At 38.6% G+C, this 16,501-nt stretch overlaps 2 protein-coding genes across 4 annotated transcripts; both read right to left on the reverse strand.

Moving 5' to 3' along the window:
• Positions 1–404: 404 nt before the first annotated feature.
• oscp1b (organic solute carrier partner 1b) lies at positions 405–8,248 on the reverse strand. 2 transcript variants are annotated; one of them, XM_041044591.1, is made up of 11 exons: positions 7,604–8,248; positions 6,720–6,761; positions 5,557–5,711; positions 4,961–5,128; positions 3,819–3,899; positions 3,618–3,721; positions 3,015–3,143; positions 2,263–2,332; positions 1,858–1,997; positions 1,711–1,774; positions 405–1,487 (listed from the first exon to the last, which is right to left on the reverse strand). In XM_041044591.1, exons 1-11 carry the CDS (start codon positions 7,713–7,715, stop codon positions 1,368–1,370), a joined length of 1,185 nt encoding a protein of 394 aa, XP_040900525.1. In that variant the 5' UTR covers positions 7,716–8,248; the 3' UTR covers positions 405–1,367. The 2 variants fall into 2 exon arrangements, with proteins under 2 accessions (XP_040900525.1, XP_040900526.1); XM_041044592.1 differs by lacking the exon at positions 6,720–6,761 and having other exon boundaries at positions 7,604–8,245.
• A 3,671-nt stretch (positions 8,249–11,919) lies between these two features.
• mrps15 (mitochondrial ribosomal protein S15) lies at positions 11,920–16,455 on the reverse strand. Of its 2 annotated transcripts, XM_041044795.1 has the most exons (9): positions 16,204–16,455; positions 13,934–14,002; positions 13,770–13,845; positions 13,586–13,634; positions 13,347–13,431; positions 13,172–13,230; positions 12,480–12,671; positions 12,095–12,200; positions 11,920–11,986 (listed from the first exon to the last, which is right to left on the reverse strand). In XM_041044795.1, exons 1-8 carry the CDS (start codon positions 16,334–16,336, stop codon positions 12,105–12,107), a joined length of 759 nt encoding a protein of 252 aa, XP_040900729.1. In that variant the 5' UTR covers positions 16,337–16,455; the 3' UTR covers positions 11,920–11,986; positions 12,095–12,104. The 2 variants fall into 2 exon arrangements, with proteins under 2 accessions (XP_040900729.1, XP_040900728.1); XM_041044794.1 differs by having other exon boundaries at positions 11,920–12,200.
• Between the last annotated feature and the right edge of the window lie 46 nt (positions 16,456–16,501).

Genomic DNA, 16,501 nt, shown 5'->3' on the forward strand with positions numbered 1-16,501 from the left:
GCAATTCTTACTGTAGACCTGAGGGAGTATTGGGGAGTCTTATTGTGGAGTTTTAACCATATTGCTTGTAATGACCTGGTTTGGTGGTTAATTATGTGGGTATAAATAAATATAATCAACAAATAAATAAACCTAGGCCTAAGGAGTACACCTCTGACCTTTTAGCACATTAAAAAAAAAACAATGTGGCTGCTGTGGCACTGTAATAGTTTGGACAGATTTCATGTGGTATATAGTCTTTAGAAAGGTTTTACAGCCCCCTCTACTGTTGCAAATTATCAACTACAATAAGCTGTTACAATGTTCATGTCATTATTAACTCTCAATTGCATCAGTACCCAAGCAGATGAGACACTTACATACAATAATATGAGTGAAAACATGAGGGTTTTTTTTAAATTTAATTTTATTCAACAATTTATTAAAAATCCTGCACATTCAACAATTTGACAATTGCAGCAATATGCACTTCCCTATGCACAGAAAATAATACAATGAAATAAATAAAATATGCAATAAACGTATTTACATGTTAGACAATTCCTTATATTGCATTGCTCTCTATTATAATTATATACTCATCAATGGGCACATTTCTGGGCCACATCTCAACGAGACATCATAGGGTAGAGGAAAATGTCTAAGCCGCTCCTCATACTGTTTTAAAGTAGTACAGCGTGATGTCACGTAAACACATTTCTTACCAAAGTAAAGTTTTGAGAGAACTTTGAATCACGATAGAAAGAGCACTTGGGTTTTCTCTGATTCCCCCACAGTATCATTTAATCACTTGTTCATTAGAATACAGAAGAAGTTATCTATCCCCCTCTTCACACTGTGTATTCCACAAACATAGAATTATGGACTATAAACCTGAAAATCATCTAAAACGGTTATGTATTCATGAAATTTAAGAGACCTTGTGTGAAATTAAAGGAATGTGTATTATACGTACAGCAGCGTAGTCTGCGTCAGATTTTAAAAATGCAACATCTGGACATTATACAAACAGGTGTTTTGCTATTACCAAATAAACATGTTCAACACACTGATATAGGCCTACTGTATATCTCGATGCACTGAAACTCTTCTCAGTTTACAGCAAACATACTATTACAGTGTATTACAGCTTAAAGCCTGGCTCATGACACATTCTTTGTTATTAACTACGCAAATTTGCAGTAGGTCATTTGACAACCAGTGGCAATACCTGCTTGCATCTGCATTTTAAAAGCACCCAAACAAGGATTTCTGGCTGCATGTGAAGTTGCTGCAGTGTTTTTGCAGGTACAGACAGCAGACTAGTCTACAGTGGAACAGACTGCTGGCGATGCATTGTGCCCCACCACTTGGGCACTAGTGACATGTCACAGACCGTCCATCATGGCCAGAAGGTCGTCTCCTTTGCTGCTGGCGCTGGGAGATTGATCTCCAGACTCTGTGAACTCTCCCATGATCTTAGCCAGCTCAGCATTGGCCTGTTGGTCCTGAAAGACAATGTTATCCACCAATCACAGTGTTGGAGTTGTCATCACAGGCACTTATCATTGAGATAATTGACATGGTAGTTCATCGAGGATAAAACACATTGTAGTAGAGACTGACATGTTAGTGCTAAGACTATTTTTGTCATTAAATGCGCAGTACTGCTGAACATCCGATTCTTTTCTGCTGAAATAAATAAATAAATTGTGAGATAAACAGATTTACCTTTGTTGCTTGGATCTTTATGACTCCATATGAAAGCTCATCTGGTCTTGATATTAATGCCTCTCTGTGATAAAAAGAGAGTCACAATGTTAGTTTGAGTTTGCCATACAACACTTTGACAGTAGACACACAAATAAGGGGACTCACTCTTCTTCCTCATCAGTGGCAAAGAGGTTGACTCGGAAACCACTGTCTGCGTTTCCAGGTTTATGAACTTCTAACCCTCCCATTAACTTGGCCAATAGATTCAGCTCCTCTTTGGCCAGAGGGTTGGGAGCAGCATTGACCTGTTGACACACAGTGGATTGTTTACTTCTATATATTTGTGCTTAACCTGCTATTCTGCTCCTGTTAATGGGGTACCAGGAAGTAGAGCATGGTTCTGGAACAGGGTCAGTTCACCAAACTCCTGTGCATGTTATGTACTGTGGATATTGCAATGTGTTGGAATCAACCTTCTAAATTTAACTTGTTTTTAGAGTTCAAAAAATGTTGTGTGTTAACAATGCAAAATGATGCATGTTTACAGTGCTCACAGTAAACCAGTTTCACCTTAGTGTGCTGAGCAGAATTTTTAGATGTTCCTGACATGTGGGTTTCCACTGGACGGCTTACACTGTACCTGAATGAAAATATGAGAAAGAGAGAGAGACAGCATTTATGTGCATGCAAAATCATGTCAAAGGAATCCTGCAAAAGCAGCACAAATGCTTAATTTATAGGGTTCTTTTGCATTGTGTCAGTACATACTGTGTTGATGCTGTATGTAAGCTATAATTGTATAAATCAGAAGCTAAGTGGCTGGTGTCATCTTACACACCACTGCTACTCATCCAAGTGACTTCATTAGTTCTACAGAATGGGAGGCATTAAATTTTCCCTATCCTGTTCCTAGGCCATATGAAAATATTTAATGTAAAAACCAGAGTTTAAATGCCTAGAACTGCCCAACAGTCAGTAGAAGCGATCAAACCAAGGGTGCACTGGTGACTTAAAGGTTAAGGCAATTACGATGAACCAGCAACATCCCTGGCTCACATCTGTCCAGGGACCTTTGATTGCATGTCATTCCACATCTCTCTCTCCCTTCATTTCCTGTCATCTCTCAACTGTTGAATGTCAATACAGGCACAAAATTAAACCCTTAACCCTAACCCAAAAATAAACTTTAAAAGAAGAACATCTTGGATGACTGATGACACCTCGTCCAGATGCCTTTGATTTAGCACTTTTCAATATCTCGTGACCAGGATGACAAAGAGTCATTAACCAAATGTCATTGCATAAGGACCATAAAGTCTTACATGTTTGTGCCTAGTTTGGTGACCCTGTCTCCAAAAATCTCAAAAGATCCTTCCCGGATGGCAGCGGTGTAGTTTCCTCCATTATTATACTGCAGTCTGTTCACTTCTTCACCGGTACAGCTAAACATCCTGGAAATACCAGACACAAAAGGACAACATTTCTGTGATGAAAGTAGTTCCCTCAGGTGGAACCCTTAAGTTGTCTGTTGCTTTTAATACTTGCTTGCTTTAACACTGCTGAAGCTCAGATGTTCTACTGTACAAGTGAGCACTTATTTCCTCTATGTATTAAATGTTTCACTGAGGACATACAATCCTTAAGTAATTTGATCCAAGCTAAACCTACAACACATCTAAAATTAGAGTGCAAATGCTTGTTCAACAAAACCTCTGTAATGCAATTAGCAGCAAATAGGCCTACTTAACAGATTACAGTGTCTGGGTACAATCAGAAAACAGAGCAAACCGGCAAACATTAAAGATCACTGGAAAGACCAAAGGTGTTTTTTTTTTTTCTACACAAAGCCACTTGTTTAATCTTACATCATTCTTTCAAGTGAATATTGTTTCCTTGTGAAGGATAAGAGCTGTACAAAGTGGTACCTTATCAAGCCAGGGATTTGTGTTCCATGAGGCACAGGACCACTGGTGGGAAGCACAAAGCGGCCATTGGAGTTTTGCACTTTGTCCTTAAGGAAAATAGACACCTGGCACAGACAAAGACACACAGCAAAAGGCTTGTGAGCAAAAACACAAAACAAAAAAGAATATTCTCTAATTAAATGTTAGAAATTATGGACTTACCCTTATATGCATGTCTTGGAAGAAGATTAGAAGAGTTTGTCTAATCAGCTGGAATTCACCACTAGATAAGGGTGTGTACATCTAAAAAGTAAAAATAAAAGTAAAAATTAAAAATATCTGAAGTGGTGTTAAAGAGGGGAATGTGCGTGCACCTTAAAGCTGGAGATGAGCTTGTAGTCAGGAAAGATATATTTCTAAATATTTATTTCTACTTTCATCTATAATTTTATTAACTTAAGTTAATAATTAAGTGTGCAGCTGTTTCTACAAATCACTTACATTTTATTTTTTATAAGTAAAACGGCAGTGAAAAAACATCACTTTGTAGTGAATAATGAAATGAGGACTGGATTTTAAAAAATATATTAAAAAAACAGATTATTATAATGATGACTTCATTACAAGCAATGCAAAAGCCACAGCAGTCATATGTCAATATGTCATGATTATAGTGGTGTGAAATTATGACAGTGTTCTGTATGACTGGCATTTCAAACCATAACACAGGATCAGCAAAAAAGATGAAACCCACCCAAAAGTGCTAGCAGCTGCATAATCACTCAAAACACCATTTCTGTTAGTGGTATAAAAAAGTTGCTGCCACTGAAAATGTTGATATTAAATTCTTCCACTGTTCCTGTTTGTAGTTGGACTGGGTGGTAATTTTGCCTTCCTTATTCTGACTGGTCTTATATGTGGACCTGAATACTATCTTTGGTCATGGGACTGTGACCTCTCTAACACTGACATGTGTTTCCTCTTCTTGGCCACGTGTGTTTTACTACATGGCAGTTTCTTCAATCCTGCCTGAGGGAAAGCAATGGCTCACAATGTGTCACCATATATGTTCATATTCTACTGCTAAGTATGCATGACTAAACTCAGAGAAAAATGTTCCAGTTTTTACATTTGACGCTGTTACCCCCTCTTCTTTCCTCTTTGCATAATACAAGTTTTGACACCTCTTTGCATTCTACTTTTTTCCACACTTGACCTAATTTTCTTACAGCCAAAACCTCAAACATCTTGCAGCACAGTACAGGAAGTACCAGTAAGCCATGTGTAATGTAATGCTACCCATTCCTGTCCAGAAGAGAAAAAAAAAAAATCAAGTCAAGACAGTGAAGTCACATGTGTTGTACCTCTATGAGCTGTCGGTAAGTCTCATCAACCTGGCTGAGAATGGTGGGAGTGTCTTTCACAAAGTCTTTGATTGCATCCATGTGGTTGAAGGACACTAGGAGGATGTCCTTCGGTCGGGGACACAGAAGCACCTGGTACTTAAAAGCCATGGTCATCAAGTCATAGAGCTGTGAAGAGGAACGCATGCACGACTTGATTGCCTCATGCATCAAAAATTCATAAATTGACTGTTGTCGTATAATAAACAGCAGAGGGAGACACATACAGTGTATTAGATATATATACACCATATGCACAACTACTGCTACACTTATTATATAAATATTAAGTATCGACTGATGTGTAGATTTATGCCATGTAGATCCAAAGTGTGTTTGATTTTAAAATACAACTCAAGTGCGTAAACTGAAGAAGCTTGGAGAAACTGGGATCACTGTAAAGTTGATGACAGACTGTGATTAATGTGTGGATAAGGTCTGCTTGCTGAAATGGAAATTCAAAGGAAAAGGAGAAAAGGAATAGAAAAAATCAAAATGTGCAGGTTACAACATAGTTTACAACTGTAGGCCAACATCTGTACACATGATCATTTTACCTTGTCCATGCTAGCTTGATTGAGTCTCATTATGGATGCATGGGCCAGCCTGTCGAACACAGTCCGCAGGGCCTTCTTGGAGTAAAGCTCCTGTGGCTTGAAAAGCTCCTCCAGGAACTTTTTGTTGAACATGGTGGTGATAATGTCATTCATAACTAGTGAAGCAAACCGTACAACAGAAAAGTCCACAAAAAGTTAACTGAGGTTAGAAAAATGTACTTTCCAAATTACAGGCTTAGAAGCAGGCAGGTGAGCATTCTATACTATATGTTGGTCAAAACCATGTCATCCAAAGCCTAATCCCAAAGGCCCTAACAAAGCAGCAGCATGGAAAGCCATCAGCATGTATCCTAACTGGTAGCAGGCCCGCAGCGAGGTAGGAAAAACTCAATTGCAGTTGCAACTGACAGAAATGATCTCAATCACTGTTGTGATGTCAGCAGCAAAACTCAGTGAATGTTTTTCTACACATTATGCATGCATTTTATCTGCTCAAGGTGAAGGCAAATAAACTAGGTTCATGTGGTGAGGCTGGGTAGTCTTGTCTGTAGTCAAGGCAAATAAACTAGGTTAATGTGGTGAGGCTAGGTAGTCTTGTCTGTAGTGCTACCTACCCATAAAGTAAAATTAAACTAAAAAAAGGAACTGCGACAAGTGAAAAACTGATCTCAGAGCAGAGACAAACAGTGTGGTTACCCCAGATGAGCTTCTTGATACATGCAGAAAAACACATGAAATGTACTTGTTTTTGAAGTAAGAGATTTTTTTATGTGGTCAATATCTTACGACGTAGTTGTCTCACATGTTGCATATGGGCCTGTTTAGTAACTTAAAAACTCTTAATTTGATTTATAGGATTTGCAGATATTGATCCCTGTTTTTAGAACAAGTCCCTTCATTGTTAATATACTAGCTATACAATCAAGCAATCAAGGCTCTAAAGCCAATAAATTCTGTGGCCAGGACCTGAGCACCTGAGTGCCCCAATCATTTAGAGGAGGCACTTAGCACATTATTTGAGAGCTGACCAATGCATATGAGATCTCATCTGTTGCTGTTGTTGTTGTTTTTTATCAAGTCCTATTGTTTATGGAGCACATTGGTCTAGGCCAAAGCAGAGTAAAGAGCTACTACTGCATGATACTGAAGCTCTGTAATAATACCTCTCCGTCTGTCCTCCTCTATCCAGCCAGCTATTGTGGAAACTTTATGAATTAAAAGGAGATAGATAAAGGCAATGATGTTCTGAAAAGATCTCAAGACTTCATTTAATGTGCCTGTATGCTAACATTCTATATAGCCTATAAATACTGTGTATATACAGTACTGTGCAAAAGGTTTAGGCACTTTAGAGGTTTAAATTCTTGACCAGCAAGCAATACCATCAGGGAGCCATCTGATCAATCCCAAATTAATCTGCAGTAAGACACCAACTCCAAACAATACATCCAGAGTCACAGAACTATCTTGGTATGGCCCCCACAAAACTGTAGCAAGTTATCCAAGATGGTTGGAACAACCCACCTGCCAAAAACCATGTGCAAGTGTGCCTTGCACATGGTGCTGTTTTAAAGGCAAAGGGTGGTCACAAGAAATACTGATTTAATTTAGAGCACTATTCACTGAGTTATTCCTGAAAGCATCTTCATTTTACTTTTAGTGCCCTAAAACTTTTGCATCATACTGTTTACATATGAGTATGCGACTATGATTCATCTGATATCATTTTGGGTTTAGAGAAGTTTCCCATTCACTGAAAATGGACCGCTGGGAATTAAAAACTGAAATTTGTCTATGTGAGTCTACTGTCTGTTGTCTATTTTATCAAAATATGTGGATATACAAAAGACAACCCATTGACTCATTAAGGGTAATTCTTGACTTGTCTTTATATTGATGTTCTCTGAATCACCGAAAGTTGTCAATACAACATCCTGTAAACGGACAAACTAGCTGAGCTGAATGTCCAGTTATCGCATTACAACGTTGACGTTTCACTGCAGGGTGACATTTGTGTTGTTAGCTGGATAGCTGCTAAGCTAACTACCTTTCTTAGCTTTGTCAGCAGGGATATTCTGAGCTCGGAGCCGCTGGTCCAGGATGTACAGCATCTCCCCACCGAGATTTATGAAGAGCAGCGGCAGAGTCCTTGAAGACATGATGATATTTGGACGATTAAATGACTCCACAAAACAGAAGTAGCTAGCGATTGTAGCTAGCTTGGATGCTTGCTGGTGAGGGATATATCTGTTTGGTAAAGCCTCTTCTGGTTGCCAGGCCACGAAGAAAGCAACCAATCAGAGCGCAGTGCGTCATGACGTACAGGAAAGTGGAAGAGTCCGACGGGTGTGAAAGTTGCAGTTAAACCAGTGTTGTATTGTGCATTCATAGGTAAAAATGACTCCGTTCGTTTTGTCTTGTGTCAGAACAAACCTCTGCACCACTTAGTTTAGAGCAGTGGCTCCCAAACTAGAGTACTATACTTCTGTTAAACACACATACACACAAAATGGAAGTTGTTGTTCTTGTGAAGTAGTGGGTACTTTTACCCCTTTAAGCCTCTAAATATCCTTAAATGATAAATCACACCTTGGTGTAAGTGCTCAAAAAACAAAAACAAAAAGAAAACAACCAAAAAACCAAAAACAAAAACTTACGTCCACACTAAGGCCATAACAAGGATCTTAAGTACACTTATTTCTGGGAGACTCAACCGAAAAAGGTTGAGGATCACCAGTTTTAAAAAAAATAAATTAAATTAATCTACTCAGGACAGTTTTTTTTTTTTTGGTGTGTGTGTGTGTCTGAGCACAACTTATATAATTCCTACATTGAAACGTACATGAAATAAACAATCACATTTTTATTGACAATGTTGTCAATATGGTTCAAGTGCAGTTTAATTATGTTGTGAATGAGTGAACAATGCAAGTTATTTACACAAATACTACTAATACGAGCCTAAGCGTAAGGTAAAATTGCATTTAATACACTGAATTGCAAATTTCATTAGCTGCTCTGTATTTGTTGCCTGCATGAAAGCTATAAAAATAAACAAATTACTTCCACGATAGCGGGGCATCATGGAGTGGGCCAGGATCATCTTGTTACAGAGAAATCTCTCCATTCCTGATGCGTATTTCTCTCGCCATCCTGCACACCTCACAAAGTCCACAGAAAAAAGTCATCAAGGCGTCGTTGCATATTGTTCCCTGTGGTTGAAAGATTGCAAAAAAAAAATGCATGTGCTGCAATTCACTTGTCTCAATTTAAGGGAACACCCAGAATTTCCTAAATTCATGAAATTTGCATCTTTCACAAGAGCCAAGTTGCTGAAAACAGTCAGTCAGTTCTTCTGTATGCAACTTAGAGCACCACCCAAAACGTGACACAAAGTCTACTGAAACGTTTGGAATATATAACAACTAAATTCTTTTCAAATGACTGGCATACCTGAATACCATAGGTCAGCCTCATATGAGTCCTCATGGCTGTTAAACCTCCTGGCACACACCCCAAGCAGACATTTTCTCCATACTTATTTGCTGTGTAGCAGTTCAATGCCATTGGACAGATACAACCAAGAGCACCTGCACAACAGAAATGGATTTAATTATCAATGTGTGAAAGGAAATGTTTTTTGTGTCTCAGAAACAAGTTAAGTGATGCCCACAAGTGTCTTTGGTGTATGGACAACAATTAAATAATGTCAAAATGAAGCATCTTAAATTGTACTCACAGACCAACAGGTCACTGCAGCAGGAGCACAAGCCTGTGCTCCACTCTCCTGTTTGGACATTTGTCCCATAGCCGCCTGCACCTGGTTGATGGGTAACCACTGGGTTCGACATTTTTGTTTACTGGATCTGCTGGTTGTTTTTGATTTAGCTGCCTAGTTAAGAACATATTCAGCTGTTAGGACTGGAACAGAGCAAAAGTGCAGTGTCTTGCAGGTGGAACAGCTGTAGGAGGAATGACTAAATCTTTCTGTGCTCCACAGTTGTTTCTACATTTGGTCATATGTATTTTTATGTGTTGCTATTAATTTCCCAGTTTGAATTTTCACAGAAGAAATCTTTTATTCAGTTTATTCTACTGTTTTCCCATAGCAGAATAACCACAATACAGATTTCATGTGTTACTGAGACTTCACAGCTCAGTCAGCATTAATGAAGCATATCCCGTATCAACAAACATTTCATGGACTTCTTTCTTAACAACAAAGGACACAGCACACTGGTTTGTGATCTTTAAGAGCTTCTGTGATTTACAGGCTAATTATTTAAGTTTAGTTTGCATAGTTCAAAATCAGAAATATATCTGAATTTTTAGTCTTTTCAATACTGTCATTGTGCAACAGTTCAGTTTCTCATCCACTAATGTTGCTCAAAAAATATATGAAGAAGACTTGAAAAACTGAAAATATTTAAAGAATTTCATAGATGACAGAATTTTGGAATTTCCTCATTAGGAGTTGTTTTTCTGTTTATAGTCTAAAGTTTATCATGTTAGTACTAGATCATGATGTTGGTATAGTAATTGATATAGCAAGTTTTGTTAACAACGGTGAATGGTAGATGTCACCATAGTAAATACATACTCTGAACCATGTATGTAAACTACTACATACAAAGGCATATAAGATGAATACAAAGATTAATTAGCCAGAGGTACAAGAGAACATGCGAGAGCCCATGGTATCTTGTATCAGTCCTATCAAAAGGAGTTTAATGTGAATGCACATCTTTTAAAATAAAAGTGAACAGTTTGCAAATATGGTTCTTGAGCGTGAACTAATATAATTTAAACTAAATTAATCGTAAAATGAATCGCAAAGTTGATCTACTGCGAGAGGAAAAAGAGGTGTCACTTACCAGAAGAGTCTGTCAGTTTGCACTCCTCCTGATCAAACTGACAAACTGCACACCACACAGGAAACTGTGACGAGCTTGGGCTGTGAATTGCTGCATTGAGAGCACTGCTGTGTCTGAAGATGGCGAAGATCTGTGTTGATTCACTGGCAAATTTACACCATTGAAGGGAACTACTGCTTTGCTTGGAGGCTGATCGTGGGTATTATATCCAACAGCTACAGATCACTCGCACATGTCTGTTGGGGGTTGCATTTCAATGGTTTTTCGATCTCATATGTGATCAACATAGTTGAGAGAACTCATGCAGTTGTCAGAATCTTCTAACCACACTTTCACAGAACACCCACAAATGCATCACATCCCCTTTGTCACCAGTCTTGAGGTTTTAATCAACCTGTTCCACCTCTGCAGTTTGTGAGAGAAGGGATGGATTTGAACCAGCATAAAAGTGCACGCAACTCCAAAAACTCCTTTTCTGATTAATTAAAATCTCTGAGGGAATCAAGATGTACATATGTCTGTGTCAGTTACATTCACATAGAGTTGCATTTGTAAGTATTCCAAGACTTAGATGTGGAAAAACTTAAAAGATTAATGGAAAATTGCAATATTATAGAGCCCATACATAGGAAATTCAGATCTAGCATACTGGATATGAAATGATGACCACAAAGTTCATTTCTGGGGCCAAAGTTTGTGGTGATGTTTTTCTGGATCACACAAAGCTAGATCCTTTTGGTATTTGGATACGAGAAACATTGCAATATAATGCAGCAACTCCAATCGTGCAGCTTTAATCGACATCCCTGTGGCACGCTCTGCCAGTCAACAAAAATGTAACACCACATAAATGTCTTATTTCTTGCAGGAATTTTGTAGTGGCTTTGTCATATTGTACAGGTGTTTCTTGCTCCCATGGCTATTTAACAGCCTTTTCTCCTCAGACACTTGACCTAAAGGCAATCAGACAATGCTCAAAAAAGTGAGTCATGCTCTTAAAGATAGAGTAATGCCAGGTGGACCTAAAAGTTCTGCACAAAGACTGCAGTAAAATGGCCTGACAGTTCTGACACAGTGAGATGTAACTAATATTGCTTAATAACATTATGCAATTTCCTTCTGGAGACAAATCTAACTAAATACTTTATTAGCTTTTGATAAAAGATGAAAACCCAGGAAGTTCGTCTTTGACAGCAGATGGAAAAATACCAGTTCTCACATCATGGCCACAGGAGAAACATAGCAACACATTTCTCCCACGTGAGTCAGTGTTAAGTAAACCTTTAAGTTTCAGCTTATAGTGGAAAACTCAAGATTTTGACTATTTTGTGTCACCAAACGTCCAAATCTTTCCTACCTATCTGGTTGAGTTTGCTACTTCAGAAAATACCTTGCACAAGTGAGATCAATGCAGATACCTCTTGAATCATGCACTTAATTGATAGCAATATATATTTCAGCACAAATAAATTTCCCAAGTTCATTTAAATACTACTTTTTAGGTCACTTTATTTCCATTTAATTCTGACACATTTTCAGATAATTCCCACATCAACCTGAAAGCAAAAGCAAATAATATATTATGATGGTAACACATGAAAATGAACTGGTTATTCACATGCCTTATTACCACATCTAAAGGTGTAAAAGCAAAAATGACGTACAACAAGTCTTTTATTGGGTCTTGGCTGCATCTGTCGTTGCAGAAGCTAAACGTTCCTTCATCAGTAGTCTCTGCTCTGCTTTCTGCTTTTGCACTTCTTTGTAGACCTGTGAAGAGACACACATGACCAAGAGTGAGGGGGGGGGGGGGGGGGGGTAACACCTTTCACAGCACCTAACACTTCAACATGTTAAACAGTTGAGTGTGCACACTAAACTTGAGTAATGTTATAAGGCACTCTAGGTCCTACTCTTTCACTAAAGTGGAAAAACAGTCTTATAACAGTTTGAAGGTCTTATTATACACAGCCAATGAAAAATCAGTATACATTATCATACATAAAAGATATAGATGTAAATAGAACAATGGGGTCTTTTGTTTGCTACCTTAATGCAGAAGGCCTTCTTGGCCAGCCAGCGACGAGTAACCCGTCTATAGTATTCTGGGGGGAAGGTGTAAGTGATGCCCAGCTGCTTGCACACTTTCACAAAGGCATCATAGCGAACCAACCGAAGGTGTTTCAAAAGCTTTTTCCTTCGGTCAATGGCCATGAGCATCCGCCTCTTATTAGCTTTGTCCTGGAATGAAAAATCAAAGAATGGGGTCAAACTTACAATGTGACTCAAACAGGGCCAAATAGAAAAGAACAGGAAATGCTGACATCAAGTGAAGCAAAATTCACACACTAATATGCTTATGAGGACACACGTAATTACAAATCCAAACAGTCCAAAAGTGATACAACCTCTATTCCCTATCTATGTCAGTTTCAACAAAAATGTTGAAGATATGATGTAACATGGAAATTTCCTATAATGACTGTGCTGTGCATGTTTTTATTTAATGAGGGGGAGTACACAGGATATCCTGTAGTTCACACATGCTTCACACCAGAGGAAGGCAGAGAGGAAATTGGGGGACGTGTTCACACATGAAAAGTACTGGTGGTGCACGTCAACTGCCCTGAGACGTATTATGTCATCTAAGATTTTTATTTTTATATGCAGAGTAAGTTTTCCTGTTTAGCGTGCAAGGGAGAAAAATGAAGCTAAACTGATGATTCCGCTCCCTCACTCACCTTGGGATGTGTTTGTAAGTGCTCCTGGTAGTTTCGGATTCTTGCTGTCAAAATAGCCACTGAAGGAAAAGACAGTAAAAGGTAGATTGAAACAACATCTAATTAAAGTAGCCTATATCCTATCTTTTTATTTCAGTGAAAATATTATGTGCAGCATGGAAGTCACGTAACTCACCCCGGACTTCCTCTGAGTTGCGGTCATTCTCATCCCTCTGGACTTTAGCAATTAGCTGTTCCTTTTTCAGTCGTAGCTTGTCACTCTGAGGACATGAAACCAGAGTGCTGAACTAACTGTTTGTAACTGTTGCATACTCAGGCATGTCAGTGTACATTTCAAGAAAATGAGTAATTAGCATCCAAAAGAAAACAGGGTAAACATCGTCGGGCAATCTGTTGAGAGACGTGACAACTTACATGACGTGCTAATTCCAAAGAAAGAAGTCTTTTGACAACATCATCAGTTCTGTCAACAGAACAGAGAGTGGTGTTAGAAAAGGAGCAGCTTAATCTAATAAATATATGAATACAGATTTATAATAAATGGCAAATATACATTTTATTTGTTTATCAATTTATGTAAGGTACTATATATATGTACGTTTGAACGAGGGGTATGTCTGAATACTCATTCTTCAGCATCGTTGGAGGGAGATCACTGAGCTGGCTCTGAAAGCCTGGAAGATGCAAAATATTTGGATGAAAGATGTATATTTTAAAAAAGGTTGATACAAGGTTTGGTGACAGTGCAGCCTCATAACATACCTGTGTTCCTTTTCTTTGCAGCCCGAGCATAATGTCTCACTGGTGGCGGAACAGCAAAGCTTCCTGCAGCTGAAAAGAGAGAGAGCAAAGACAAAAATGATAAATGTGTAGTGAGTGGACAAAATGAACGAAACATCAAAAGAAAAACAACGTAGACAAATGGACCATAGCCTATATGAGCTCAGAAGAGGCCCAACAGTTGCCTGAAGAACAGGTGACTCAGTAGGAAAAATGATGTGATCTAATGCCACAGAACAAAAGAAAACATGACATTCGCCAGACACACAAAAAAAAATGACTCAGTGAACGATCAGAGATTGACATGGAAGCTTCATATCATGCAAAGGAACTACTACTAACTATCCTACAAATCCAAGGTTTATCTAATCTTAATGTTGATGTCATTACTAGTAGGAACAGAGCTGGTCTAAAAGGAAAAAGATAGACAGAGTCCAAAATTAATTCTGTTTAAATTCTGTTTCTGAATGACCCTTTATCTTAAGTCTGTCGTGGTTGTGGAGAAAGGTTTCTTCTAGTTTCCTAACCCAACACCAGAAATCATATTCTGCTGCATGCCACTTAACATAAAGGGAATATTGTCTCCACTGCAAGCTTAGTTGCGAGAGAAGCATTTCTGATCTGCTGTGCGAGAAGAATTTTACAAGATGATGATGCTGATCTACAAGTTTAAGGTGCATGACTCAAAGAGCACAAGCAAGATAATGTGTAAAGCACAGCTGTCCCACACACCAGATAACACAACTACGCACATATCAGTTGGTACGAAGACAGTGGTTTCCAATATCATATCACCACTAAATGATGTCATTTCCTGTAAAATACTGGTAGTTAAGCATCCTATAAGTAATCCAGACCCATGTAAAACTAATATGAGTGAAAATTGTGAAATTGAAATTGAAAACTAACATGAGTGAAATTTTGTGAGTATGAATTCTTGAGTTATGTCCAAAAATGTGTTTTGTGAAGTCACAGTGACTTTGACCTTTGACCACCAAATCCTAATCAGTTCCGTCCTTGAGCCCAAGTGAACGTTTATGCTAAATCTGTAGAAATTCCCTAAGGGCATTCCTGAGATATCACATTCACCAGGATGGCATGGACGATGGGACGGATAATCCAAAAACATGTTTCCTCCGGCCACGACTGTTGCTGGTGTGGAGGCATAGTGACAAGAAAATTATTTTTTGTCTTTAAAAATTATTTATTTTTAAAGCAAGCTACACTGTCAGTGATTTAATTTCTGTTAGAGAGCATTGTTAAAGAATTTTATTTTACACACTGCAACCTGTACAGCCAACCAAATGAATTTCAATGACTTATTTATTGAGCCTGTGACTCATGATTTCTCTTATTTCTCTGAATTTCTCTTCTGATGTGGAGGGAAGTGATATGCAATGAGAAGCCAACTTGTTCCCAGATGGACCTGTTAATGTAGTCAAGAAGATAATGACTGTCAAAAAGAGGAAAATAGGATGGAACAGTGAGGAAACAAGTTATCACATTCTAGTAGAATTGCGGGGGAAATGTAAGTATAGCTGCTCTAGATGCTTTTGATATGATTGCAGTGAAGCTAGATGGTGCATCAGATAAAGCAGACTTTGCACAGAAGGGCAGGCAAGCACCCGAGTGAAAAAGGACTTTGAAGAAACCCAAACATCAGTGCAAGTTCTGCAGCAGAGATTGGTCATATTAGGACAAGAATATTAGTCAACTCATTACATACAGCATGTCCTTCATAAGCCTGTTCAGTGCAGTTTGTCTGAGTTTTTACAGCTTTGACTTTAATGTTTCTTTGTAAATGCTGTTTGCCAGACCACTTCATTAGTTTACAACAGCTACTAAAAGCGGCCAATCTATAGGAAGATCGTGATGTTGTTATTGTGTTTATTTGGAGAACATTATGATGCACTAAATAACAGCGTCAAGTTTAGAGTGAGCGGACATAAAACATAAAAACTTTTTTTTATTCTGTTAGTCATTTAAGTGAAACTTTGTCATAATTAGCGACACTGTTACGCGTTTGAAATTAGAAGTGCTACCTTGTATGTCGCTTTTTCGCCACTGCAGCTCTCAGCAGCGCCTACCACTGTTGATGTTAGGGGTCTGATGGTGCCCTGGTTAAGCGTTAACAGAGAGGCAGTAAACAGACCGATATACTGAGATGCGTTCGCCAAGTGTTTTCCCCGCAAATCGGATAAACTTCGAGTTTTTTTTCTTTTTATTTTCTCTCTCTCGTGGCTTGGACTTACCGCAGCTGACTCTCGGTCCTGATAATAAAACCGAGCTGCATGTCCACGGTTTCACTGGCGCAGCAGAGCACAGCTCTCGCAAAACTCCAGCGGAGGATTTCAGGACGGTGCGCAGACCTATGTTTGTGAACATGGCTCACAGGCGAGCTAACAAGCTAGAAAATAAACCCTGTGAAAATTATGAAAACGTGACAAGTAATCGTACTCGACCCCTACATGAGGTTCGCCATTTTGACTAGACTAAACTAGACGATTGAGGACGAGGGAAGGAAGGGCTCTAGGCTAAGCTATCGATCCC

This window comes from Toxotes jaculatrix, chromosome 8 (assembly GCF_017976425.1).
Source record: "Toxotes jaculatrix isolate fToxJac2 chromosome 8, fToxJac2.pri, whole genome shotgun sequence".
Taxonomy (NCBI): domain Eukaryota; kingdom Metazoa; phylum Chordata; class Actinopteri; family Toxotidae; genus Toxotes; species Toxotes jaculatrix.

Bases quoted from the DNA above. Each gene is read 5' to 3' on its own strand.
- oscp1b (XM_041044591.1), bottom strand. From the start codon at position 7,715: ATGTCTTCAAGGACTCTGCCGCTGCTCTTCATAAATCTCGGTGGGGAG. The intron at 6,762-7,603 runs GTAGTTAGCTTA...TAATTCATAAAG, and splicing joins TGCTGACAAAGCTAAGAAAG to TTTCCACAATAGCTGGCTGG. The intron at 3,722-3,818 runs GTAAGTCCATAA...TGTCTGTGCCAG, and splicing joins TCCAAGACATGCATATAAGG to GTGTCTATTTTCCTTAAGGA.
- mrps15 (XM_041044795.1), bottom strand. From the start codon at position 16,336: ATGTTCACAAACATAGGTCTGCGCACCGTCCTGAAATCCTCCGCTGGA. The intron at 13,635-13,769 runs GTACATATATAT...TTCTGTTGACAG, and splicing joins GACATACCCCTCGTTCAAAC to AACTGATGATGTTGTCAAAA. The intron at 13,231-13,346 runs GTGAGTTACGTG...CTTTTCCTTCAG, and splicing joins CAACTCAGAGGAAGTCCGGG to TGGCTATTTTGACAGCAAGA.